A 13,125-nucleotide genomic window follows, 5' to 3' on the forward strand; every position below is an offset into this window, starting at 1 on the left:
AAAATTACACAAAACAATGAAACCTCTGAATATCTGTCTAGTTAGTGTGATTTGGTTATATCCTAAGGACACCACACACACACTCTGGGTTCAGAGGTTGGCATGTAAACTGACACCAGACATAAAGAGGCAAAAGCGTTTCCAGGCTTCTCATTGGTTTCTCTGAATCCTTTCCAACAGGGCAAGTACAAACCTCCCAAACAGATGTTGTGCCATGTGGATGGGAAACACTGAATGACACTACTGATGAATGACAGTACAAAGCAGGGGAGGAGGAGAAACTGAACGTGGCTGTCAATGGCAACTGAGCGAGAGGCAGAAAGGAGGAGGGAGAGTGAGACAGCGATACACGGCTACAGATAATAAGTCAACATGTTCTTTATGTACTCTTACATAGTGAAAACCATATATTTTCAAAATGTCCAACTGTCTTTGACTGACATAAGGTCATTAAAGAAGTTAGATGAATTGGATTTCTAATAAAAGCAACGGCTGATGAAAACGTATATATTTACAACACTAAAAGTCTGGATAGAAACATCACAACACATCATATCATGATCATACTGTCCTCATGTCACTATAGCAGTCATTAGAATCACAATCAATCATAGCTTTATTGTCAAGTATGTTTCTTACACATAGAAGGAATTTGTTTTGGTGCTGTAGGTGTGTGTGTCACACAATCTCTAAATACAAGAAGACTAAGAGAATCAGGCGCCAGAATATAACAATATAAATATAATCATATATACACAATATGTATTAAAAATAAGTAAGAAGAGGAGCACAGCAGAGTAAGTGAGTACAGTTGCATGTGGAGCCAATGTGGGGGGGGGGGGGGGGGGAGGAGGAGGGAGAGGGGGCCTTGTTGATAAGGCTAGTGGCGGAAGATAAAAAACTGTTCTTGTGGCGTGAGGCTTTGGTCCTGATGGACCCTCAGCCTCCTGCCAGAGGGGAGTGACTCAAAGAGTTTGTGGCCGGGGTGGGAGGGATCAGCCACCATCTTTCAGGTACAGGTCCTGGAGCGGCGGCAGACTGCAGCCAGTCACCTTCACACATGCTTCATGTATGCAAGGGACTAAAAGCCAGGATATCTCTGCTGCATCTATTTTGGCAATTCATAAAAAAAAAAAAAAAAAAAAAAATTCTGTTTCCATTAAGGCCCCCAAACTTATGGACGTGCAGTACTTAATTGTATCAACACAATTTTGCAAACTCCAAATCAGTCTAAATTCTAAATGGAGAATCAGTTAGCCCACATCCAGACAGAGGTGTCAGGAGCACTGCAATCATGTAGCGCAACACACTGTAATGGTCGGAACCAAAACAGGGATTTTTCTCCAAGGAAAAACTTTTCTGTCTAAATAGCTGCTTATTTAGGATGCAATGAAAACAAACAAATACTGAGTGCAGCTAGTGCACCATTTGAACATGATGCAGTGTGCTTTGATGTGTACTGTAGATGGTGAGATACTGTAAGGAGACAAATTCAGAAACAGAGACAGAGAGAGAGAATGAGTGCAAATTCAGTCTTACATATTTGTCACTCACCATTCTGTCTCTGATATTCACCAATGTGTGTGTGTCCTTTTTGAGATTTCTGTACTTCAAATGAACCTCTCTGCAGCACAGCAGGGGTGGTGATGAACTTGAGGCCATGCACACACAAGCATGCAGGCACAGCCGCGCGCGCACACGAATGCTTCTCCCCATCCTACCTGTCCTCCTTACCTCCATGAACACCTCCTTTCATCTATCTTTTCATCTGTCTCTGTTTTATTCTCATCATGCCCTCCTTAACCCATCTTCTCTCTCACCCTCTCTTCTAGCTCACTTCTCTCTCCGGTATTAGTCCCTTCTCAGTCTTAATGCCCTTGTTTCTCTGTCCATCTCTGCTCCTCTTTATTCACCATTGTTGCCTCCCTCCCTCTCTCCCTTTCCCGCTTTTCATCTCTTAGTCCCGCTGACAATGCATGGTGTGATGAAGATTGGATGAGAGACTCAAAGAGGGAGGAAACTGCAGGTATCGGTTGAAATGAAGAGGGCGCTGATAAAAGTGTGTGTGTTTGTGTGTATGTGTGTGGGGGTAAGGGGGGGAGGGGGAGAAATGGAGAGAAAGCAAAGGAGAAAGTAGCTAAAGACAACAAGATGAGAGACAACATACAGAGACTGTGCAGATAGGAATTGTGACACATTGGCATGCATGGAGTACAACACAGCACAAATAACAATGCAAATCACAATATGCAGATGCAGAAATGTGCAAGGTTGGAGGCTGCCAGAAGCCAGTGTCTCATTAAAAAACGTATGATCTGATGGAGATCTGTGTGTTTTGTTTTTGCAATTGTGTGTGTAAAGGTGTAATAGGGAGGCGAAAAGTGTGACATGACATTGGTCCCGTCTTTCGGGAGAACAATGACTCATGAACCCTGGTGTAAAGAAAGCAAAAATACACAAGTGCTACCAAAAACACAGAACCAACTCCAGCAGTCTTTTACAAGAAATATTATTTATATCTCCATAAGCCGAGTCATTTCTTGACAATTTACAATAAGATCCTTTTCTTTATATGTCTCTCTACCCAGACTTATCACATGAAATGGCATTCACACCAATTTGAACGCCATTATTGGTGTGTTATCAAGACGCATAACAGCGTGTATGTTTACGTCCGCTGCATACAGCGTAGACATACAGTACACATGGAAAGCTCAAAATGCGTACAGATAACGCGCCACTTGGCTTAAGAAGGTCGGCGTGTATGTTTACGCAAAGTCATGATGTCGCTCTACCATCTCTCATCAGCTTGGAACCCACTGACATCCGTCTGAAGCCTAATGAGTGCATTTACATTCATTTATTCATTCAAAGGTTCCCTCAGCATGTATCATGAATCAAAAACCAAAATGTAAAGTTGAAGACTCCCAACTTATAACATGGGCACATGACCAAGTTTTCAAACTTAAGTGGTATTCTTGAGTCATAACGTCAGCGACAAAACATCTTCTAGAATGTAGAAACAGTGCAAAATATATAGATAGAGAGGTCGTAACATCGCTGTAATCTTAAAATGCAGAATTCTCAAAGTCTGACACTGTGGGCCCCCCCAGGCGAAAGGAAGACAACTGCACACCACCATTAAACTATTATTGGAAGGTGGTAGTTATGGATTCCTATTGTTATTTTTGGTCTTACTGCCATTCGGGGGACAATATGGCTGTTTTGGAACAACAGTTATGATAACTGGAGGACTTTAGGGAATGTAAACAGGAAGTAAAATGTTTCCTTGGATTCTGTAATTGAGCTGGGGGCTAAAACTTTCGTTTTTACTTCAAGACTATATTTGTTTGGCACAATTAAAAATATTCTATTATCACTCTTCTGTTTGCACTGGAATACACTGATACTGAAGACAGCTTAAAAAAAAAAAAACGAAGATTCTCCGGCAGGTAAGGGAGCATGATTTATTGGAAAGGGACTGAGACAATGATAGCACGAGCCACACTGAATCAAATATGTACTGCATATCAGTGTCCAGATTTGACCAAGTTATGACTCCAAGAATGGGCATTGATTTTGATGCGGGTAGCCATGAGGGTGCAGAGTACTATAACTGCTTAGGCAAAGATACGATATTATTGCAATTTTAAACACTTGCAATATTCTGCAATATATTGCAATTTGTAACCTTTTTTCCAACTTATAATTTTTCCCAATTTTAAATGATGTCCCCAAAAGGAAACTTTGTCAATATCCGTTTCATCTAAAAAGATACATTTCTCTGTTTGTTCACCTCTCTTTATTTATTTATTTATTTATTTATTTATTTATATATATCACTTTATTGCCGCAAAATGGCATTGTCGAGCAGACAAACTGACCAACATATGTATGATAAAAGATTGATACTTGGCGCCTGTGTATCCATACAGTATTGCCGCTGAAAATATTGCGATACTATGCTGTATCGATTTTTCCCCCCCCACCCCCGTGTCCCAGCCACCGCGCCAGCGCAAATCATTGAGCCGAACTACACCAAGGAGCCTGTGCCTTTCACGTCATGCCTCTCTTCTTCAACTCGCCCGTGCCCCCCCCCGGGGGAGGTGTGCCTCACAGTGCGGAGACCTCTGCTATGTTGTGATTGTTGATGCACACACACAAATTGAAGTTGTGGATTTCCCTTTCAATATACTTTTAACATGAAAAACATTTTTTTTAAATGAGTGTGTGGATCAGTGTGGGTGGGTCCTTATGATTGAGAGTACTACTTATGAATAATTACTGCACAGCAGATGTTGGAATAAGAAAGAGGGAGACGCTGGTTTTACCTTCAATAAAGGGCAATTGTTTTGTCAGACGTACTTTGCATTAAATTGCATATTCAAATGTGCAAATTAATATCTGAACTTGGACACCTCAAACACAGGAGACTCATCATTTGCATACGGATTGGGATATTTCTAAATGCCAAGGATTTCCCAATATTGTGCTTGATTAGGAGATTTTTTTTACACCATTGCTCCATTTTAACTTTATTACTATGGTCTGGAGGGGATGTTCTCAAACACAGATGCATGTTGCTATGTGATACTGCTTACACAACTGACTGATCTGCAGAGCCGATCTCTGGTACCTCTGTTTTACAGGTACAACCATTTCTGTAGGAGACTGAAAATGCAAAACGTCAGAAAGCAAAATGAGTGAGTCAGAAAGCAAAACGTAGACTGGTTGAAAACATGACAAGACAGCCAGTGAAAGAAAAAAATGACTACAAAGAGGTAAAGAAAGGTGTCAAAAGTGTGCTGTGGTTGAGGAAAGAATGAGGCAGACAGAGAAGAAGGAGAGGAGGAAAGGTTGAATGTAACAATATAATGAGATGAGTGGGGAACGGACGCCTGAGGGGAGAGCACAGAGAAATAGGCTGTCCTGTTAACATGCTGACTTACCTGCATGTACACACACACTCTCTCTTTCTCACGCAAGACATACACACACAGCATTATGAAAGCCTAGCCGATTTTAAATATCACATCCAAACATTCCTGTCTCACTAAAAAAAATCTCCATATCTTAGTGAGCTGCCTTCCTACCTCCTTCCTACCTGCAGTGAAGCTAGCCGACACACTTGGTTGTGGGACTTCGTTATGCTTAACCTAATGATGAATAATGCATTGGTCGCTGTCACTTTGAAAAATGCAATTACCTCACTGATAAGGCATATGGGCCTGTTTTGTCTGGCATATGCTGTGCATCTATAAAAGTCTAGTGCTCAAAACAGAACTGCTTGAACATAACATGAGTCTGCACACGCACACGCACACGCACACACACACACACACACACACACCACACACCACACACACACACACACACACACACACACACACACACCATTCAGAATATCGGTAAAAGAAACAAACATGATGAAAAGCTCCTGTTTGGTGTTTTCAGCATCCATCATGTTGGGGACATGTGTTCTGTTGGGGGGGTCAGTCCTGTATCTGAGATGTTAGTAGCCGTGCTTCCATAAACATATTTTTATGCATTTCAAATTGCGCAACTAAGTTGTTTTATGCTCTCTTGACATGGTTTCTTCCTTTGCCTAATAAGTTCTGACGTAGCAAACATTTGACTTGCATGACTGATCAGCTGTTTCCGTTGACGTCTCGCTAAGTGCATTAGAATCATTGCTTTAATTATTTGTCTTCGTCTCCAGACAGCTTGAAACATTGCCAATACTCGCTAACATGAAAGAAATTTAAACTTGCTCAACTAAACCAAATTCTTGGAGAGCTCTCTCCGTGTTTGTCATGTAGATGGGTCTGACGGCCAAGCTGACTTGTTTTGTTTCGGGTTCACAACTCTACTTCTTCTACTCGGTGTACTGGTGGATTACAGCCATGTGGAAAGAGTAGCCTATATACCTGAAAAAAAAATTCCAAAATAATGTTTTTTGAAAGGAAATCCAAGTGTCAAACGTTTTCATTAAGTGGGAACAAATACTGTGAAGGTGACGAGACAGACTCTTTAAAGAGTAGCCAATGTAACCTGATCACAGTAATGGACAGACCCAGAAAACTCATCTACGTAGATCAGATCAGTTAGACCACAATTAAACTGGATAAAAAGTTAGGCAGCTTGGAGTGTTATGAATGCATTTCCTAAATACATATGAGAACTATAATGATAAATATTCACGTGAATCTGAAGCTGCTGCAGCTTACTTAATGAGCTTTCCCAGATTCGTTCCACAATAAAGCTAAACTTGATATGTTTGCAGGAGAGAGCAGGAAGAGCTGCAGCCTGGCAGCCTTGTATCCCACAGCCCGCAAAATAATAGACACACAAAAGCAGACTTTTCGTTTTTTATCTTGTGTTTTATAATTATCGTTGCCGATGTCGCCATACAATAAAAAAACTCAAAGAATAGAGAAAGAGTTGACAGTGTGATGGAAATTATTCCTACTTCAGATCACATAGGGATGCAATTCTGCTCTCTCTCATCCTCTCCGCTCCGTTCTTTCCCTTCCTTCTTTCATTATCCACTCTGCTATCTTCTCATCCTCCCCCTCTACATCATTCACCTCGGCACGTCTCTAGTTTTCTATCCGCTTTTCTATTTTGCTTTATGTTTTATTTGAAGTGTGCAATTTACCCCGACTCGTCCATTTACCTCACCCTCTCTCTCATATGGCTTCCCTGTCGTTATTCCTTTAAGTTGTTTTTTTTGGTAAAGCCAAAATGTGCGTTTAATTAGCTCGGAAAGAGCACACAGACGGAATGATAATAATATTGACAGAGTGAGGCTGGTGGACAGAGATATGCTAATGCAATGCAAGGACCCTTCATCAGATAGATATAAAAAAATATATAGAAAGATAGGAAAAGGGGACGCAAAAAACGCAACACCGGTACAATTTAATGCAACCCAATAAATAGTGATGAACACAATTCTTTGTGACCTTATCAAAAGTTTAAAATGCATCTAAAATTCTATCTATCTATCTATCTATCTATCTATCTATCAATCAGAGAGATGTTGTTTCAACATGACCACCATTTTTAAAACTGAGTGTTTTTATGTTGTATTGAATTGTATTGTATACTGTATATAGATATTCATGTTATGTCCTCCGCCCTCTGTACATACACTGCCACAAGTGTAACGTCGCAAAAACTCAAACTTGTCATATATCTGAAATATCTCAAACTTGAACTTCGGTTGTACTGGGCGGCTTCCAGGTATGAATGTGTGCAACTGTGTGAATGTGATCAGGGTGTTCTCTCAGTTAAACTTCACTGAATAAAGGTTACTACATAAATAAATAAACTAAGGATTTCAACTCCTGAATCAATCACATTAGATGCAGGTTACACAACATGTTATTGTCACCATGCAGTTGGTGGGTAAACGGGACTTGAGCCAGAGATGAGTAAAACATTCATCAGCAGCTCATGAGGTGACCTATTGTCCCAAATTTTACAGCAATCCATTCAATAGTTGTTGAGATATTTCACTAAAAAACAAAAATGTTAACGTCATGACGGCGCCACGGAAAAGATCAGAACGAGTCAGGAGGTGATCCTCTGGGGACCAGGAAGGACTATATACCTAATAGTTATTTCAAGGACCAAAGTGTCAGAGTGACCTTTGAGTCCTGTTGGAAATGGAAATGCCATCCCCAGTTTAGCACATCTTACATGGACTCTATTATCGTTTTAACAGTTCCTCTTACAAAAGTTAGTTTCAAATCCTATTGTTCGTTGTTGGCATGCGTTACATGTAACATCAATCGATTTCAGAAGCCCTTAAACATAAGACTTTTTTAAATAAATAAACCTCTTACAGGTATACAACTTTAACAAGGAACTAGCTTGTCGTGTGACAAAAAATGTACTTTGCATGACCTCGGCACCTTGAATGTATCCAATAATACGCATTGAGGAGAAGGGACCATTCACTTCTGTATTCTTGTATCACACTCAAGCTGCGTGTGCATCTGTCTTACAACTATGGTAGAATATAAAAGAACGAACTTCTGGCTTGCTTCGGGCTGAAATGCATCCATGTTGGACCGAAAATGGACTGAAATATTTAAAGAGCTATTACCTAAGAGTGCAAGTTTTCTTTCAGTTCTGTGTGCAATTCTTGTTTGAGCCATCTCCTCTGACTCATAGTGAGTCTCCCATTCAGCCTTATTGATTCCATAACAGACACTCACTCCACTCTTGTTGGCACGGAGCATCTCTGCCTGACAATGTGAGAGTTAGAGATACAGAATATAACAGAAAAAAGGACTCCGAGATATGGTTATATAAAGTGATGTATCAAGTCAAAGTCTAACATAATTTGTTACGGTGTGTCTGCTGTTATCCGGCCTCGACGGTAATCACCCATTCAGTTAGTGCTTATCAAACCAAATTATAATTCCTTTAAAATTGTGTGATATTATTGTTCTATATACTGTAAAAGAAGAATCTCGCTATATCTTAAACAAAAGGAAGAAAGGAGCTTTTATGAACACTCCTGGAAAAAGAAAGCAACTTAAAAGGATAAAGGTAGAGACAGTGGGTCACTACTGAGCCCTCCTCAGACAATATCATAAGAGTGACACCAATAATGTTTGTGCTCCGAGGAAGAATACAGGGAGGAGAATGAAAACAAGCGTGAGAAGCGTGTGAGCCATCGATGGCAGATATACAGTAGATCAAGAGAAACAAAGATGGGCCGCGACAGCCGAGGAGGGGCTGAGTGAAGCAGACAAAACGGGACAAAAATAAGGGATGTTATATCCTGCCAGGCATCTCTCTCCCGGAATTTGGCAGATTATTAGAAGCGTGACCGTCAAAGGCTTCAATCCCCAGCTAAGGAGGGCAACGTCTTGAAGTGACATCGCTGAGCCGAAGAAGGAAGGGAAAAAAAAGATTAAAGAAATGAAAAAGTTTTTGTCGAGATAAGCTCGAGATTTAAACAACAACAAAAAAAAGGTCGTTGCCCGCAGAGATGATGAATTCTATGCACACACACACACACACACACACACTCGGCAGAAAATTACACAAACAGGGTGTGAGACAGATTCCGTCACTCATGGCATACACATACACAAAAGCACACACACGGCATTTAGGTCATTTCCCCTGTGGCTCATACATTATTGCCAATTTGGGAAGGGGAAGTTTGTTCACTAAATATTTGATGGACACCCCTAGCTGTAATGAGATTAACAGATTAATCTTGCCAATAAGGATGTGTTTATCAGTGTGAAGTTCTGTGTGTCTGTGTGTGTGTGTGTTCATGTGAACAAGTGCCACACAAGCACAAAAGTTAATTAAAAATGCATCAGACATTACACAGCTAACGACAACCCATAGCTCAAACTGAGTGATAAGGTCACACCGGCAACATGGAAAAAGATGGCTCTAAATGTAATGTTTTAATCATACTGTTAAGGCAAAATGAAAATCATACAATTTTCATTCAGATTCATGTCTATAGTTCTACATTGCCAACTGATTTAGTATTCATTGTCTAGTCTTCCCTGGGATAAAAACCCTTTGGTTGGAGATATTCTGTGGTTGAGAGTTCTGTGACACTGCGGTGACATTACTGTTACAGTATGATGACCTTATCTTATCTTATGGGAGTGGTGATGGCGCAGTGGATATGACACATGCCTTCCGCTATGATCCAAACGAACCAAGTCCACATGAGCTGGGTTCAATTCCCACTGCGATACAACAACCAATGAGTCCCTTATCAGACCCTTAACCCCATGCTCTAGAGGCGTTCAACTTCGGACATACAGTTTATAGCAATTGTAAGTCTCTTTGGATTAAAAGTGGCAGCTAAATGACATGTAATGTAATGTAATTATCTACTTGCACTACAGTTTCCACACTGTGTTTTAGCAGGTCACAGATAAACATTCCATCGAACGTAGGGGGAAATTAATTACCCGGGAAGTGCAACTTTTGATAACTGTGGGAACTGTTCATTTTAAGTAACACAGTCTCACTTTAAAGCTAAGAATAGCTCATATTTGACTTTAGGCTCTGAACCTATCTATTCATCCAGAGCAGCCAGCTGAGTAGTATGTGCTCATCTACACTGGGAGGTGCTCAATACAATCAGTCTTCTACTTCTGGTACCTGAGGAGCTAGAGTATAGCAACGGGAGGTACAGAACATCGTTCAGGGCAATCTCAACAGCAGAGGTTTTCCATCCAGAAATTCCTCATTTTACTTGACTGTTGTACACTATCTAGTCTGGATCAACTGAAGTACATTTTCAGGATCATTGCCTCACCTTCTGCACTCTGGGGAATATTTTCTCTGTTTGCTTCAGGAAACAACAACAAACTTCGAGCTAGCAAGCTACGTCCTAAAAATGGAAATTTGGATCACGCAACAAGGCAGTTCTGCTTGGGTCTTTCAGGGAATTATTATTATTAAAGATTTATAAAGAATATGTTTACGGCATTTCCTCTCTAACTGGGAGGTTTTGGGACTGATTGGTGGGATTGCTGTGGACGAAGTACACACGGAGATCCACTGGTAAGAGCCAATGAGGAGTAACCATGCTTCAGCTAATTTAAATAGCTCGAGTTACTGTACTGTGTGAATGGTTAATTTCATTTAATATTGTACTGTATGTGGCGTTTTCTTTTGCGGGGTTCCAACGGTACACCAAAACAAGTTCCTCCCGAGTCCGGAGCTTAGCAACGCCCAAGACGATTGTGATTGGTTTAAAGAAATGCAAACAGCCCAGAGTGTTTTTTTCTCCTGTCCCAGAATGTACAGCATGTTTGGTGCAGCCGGACCTTCCTCCACAGCGCTGTGGAGCTAGGTCTGGCAATGAAAGACTATACACCATACAGACTGTTAATCAAAATGATATTTAGCTTCTAAAACTAGCACAGGAAAGCCCCACTACTCCCCCGTCTGCTGGCTGAGGTAACAAGAGCGACCAGGGGCCACTTTGTGGTGCACAGGCTGCAGCCTGGAGATTAGAGAGCCAGCAGAGATTTGCTGAAGATGAATGTAAAGCTGAGCTGAACAATGAATGCTACTGGCCAAGATTGTTTAAGGGGATAAGATGGTCACAAAAATCTGGCGCTATGTGGGATTGAGTGTGTGTTTGCAATACTGTGTGAGCACGCGCGAGATTAGCCTGTCTGGTAAGGGATGAGCGAGCGTGCGTGCGTGCGTGCGTGCGCGCGTGTGTGCGTGTGTGCGTGTGTGTGTGTGGTGAAAGTTAGTTATGTGATGAGAGAGCTGTAGTAAAAAGAACAAAGACCAGACAGTCCTATTTGGAAGCCTTTGAAGCAACACAGTTTCAAATGCAGAGGGAGCTTAGAGGACTTACGAGAGGGAATGGATCGGACACCACGCGCATGCGCATCTCACGCACTCACGCATACTTTGATTCTAATCTGGCCCCGTACAACTCTGACTGCTTTCGGAGGTTTTCTAAGCATCTTAAATGTGCATTCCCGTGCGGACTTCCTGTGTTCACAAACACACGGGTGTGTGGGTTACATCATCGTGGGTTAAATTAAAGCAAAGTGCAAACATCTGGCCTTCTCACCGAAGTCGACAAAGGAGGACTGTCCGACAGTCGTGTCCGGTGGTGGTTCTGCTGGCATGACCTCACTTCTGGTGAAGTTCCCATCCTGAGAGAACAACCAATAGGGAGAGGGAGAGAGAGAGGGAGAGGTGTGTGAGACATACAAATAAAGGGTAAAACAGTTATCGAAATGGTTCTGTACTTTGTTATACAGGACCCAGGTTGATGGGGCCATGGGTATAGACCATTGAAAAGCTGTGACACAGTAGGACTTTTGTGTGCATCTATGCATACACATGACAAACGCATACACGTGAAAGCACCTCACTGCATTACTTTTTATTTTCTATCACATGCTCGAAGCTGCCATATTCTAAATAGCCCCAAAAGTCACAGCAGCTGTCTGTCTGGACGATTTCAGGTAAATCATTTTTAGAAATTAACGTTCAGTGATAGCATTAGTCCCGGATCTTAATATCAAGTTAAAAAACAAAAAAAGGAAGAAAGAATAATAATTAAATGGATGTAATTCTTTTTTTTTTAAATATTGAATACTGTTTTTTAGCACAGAGAACATTTTACACTGAACAATGAAAGACTTTAAATATATTTAAAACTAGTTTAGTGTTTTACATGCAGTTGGAGAGTACAGGAGAGTTCATTACTGTAAATGATCCGGGTCATTCATTTACATTCAATTTAATTCACTTTATTCATCCCCACGGGGCAATTAAATGACACAAAGAGCAGCATAATCCACCACAAACAGTACATCATCAATAAAAATCAGATAAATACATAACTAGTAGCATGTTAAAAGGAAAAGAAAAAAGGGGGAAAGGGAATGGAATGAGTGTGTAAGTCGGCCCAAAGGTCCCCTTCCTCCTCTGGGAGCCAATTTGGACTCATTTTTTGATTAGTTTTTTATTATGGATTATCACTTATTTGTTTAGTCTTCTAATCCGTATTGTAACACTATGTTTTATTCTATTATTATAGTTTAACAGTAACAGCAACACATCCTCACATTGGGAAAACTGGAATCAACTAATTTTTTCGTCTTTTGCTTAATATATTCACTAGTACTAACAATCTAATAACTGTTAAAATGGTCGTTTCTTGTCAATCAACTAACGATATCTGACAACTCGCTTTAGCTCCGAATCATTTCAGTGCTGCAACTGACGATTAACCTGTCGTTATTTTCTCAATTTACCAACTCACTGTTATAAAACAGGAAATTGTAAAAGATGCCAATCACAAGTTCCCTGAACACAAGGTGAGGATCAACCTGCTTTGTTTGTCCAACCAACAGTACAATACTAATGGTGCGTTCATGCCACCAGGGAATATCAGGGACCACCCCAGGGATTACACTGTTTTTCCGACTGCCAGCATTCACATGGTTGGGATGTGCGTCCTTCTTTTCTGTTATATTTGTGTATGCATAACAAATTGTTGCATTCCCACGTGAAGTAACGTGAATGATGATGTTTTCAGTGGGAAATTCTTCTTCCTGATGCCCATGAATGCACAATTGAAGATATAAAAAT

General features: G+C 40.8%; 1 protein-coding gene across 2 annotated transcripts in view; it reads right to left on the reverse strand.

Moving 5' to 3' along the window:
- The window catches only part of itfg1 (integrin alpha FG-GAP repeat containing 1), a 143,446-nt gene that overhangs the window by 96,582 nt on the left and 33,739 nt on the right, over positions 1-13,125 (reverse strand). For both annotated transcript variants that reach the window (XR_004332841.1, XM_032521774.1), the window contains exon 8: positions 11,594-11,678. Coding sequence is in view for 1 of the 2 variants with exons in the window: in XM_032521774.1 (XP_032377665.1) it covers positions 11,594-11,678 (85 nt within the window). In the remaining variant the exon portion in view is untranslated. The remainder of the gene's footprint in view (positions 1-11,593; positions 11,679-13,125) is intronic.

The sequence above is a fragment of the Etheostoma spectabile genome, chromosome 1, assembly GCF_008692095.1.
Source record: "Etheostoma spectabile isolate EspeVRDwgs_2016 chromosome 1, UIUC_Espe_1.0, whole genome shotgun sequence".
Classification (NCBI taxonomy): Eukaryota; Metazoa; Chordata; class Actinopteri; order Perciformes; family Percidae; genus Etheostoma; species Etheostoma spectabile.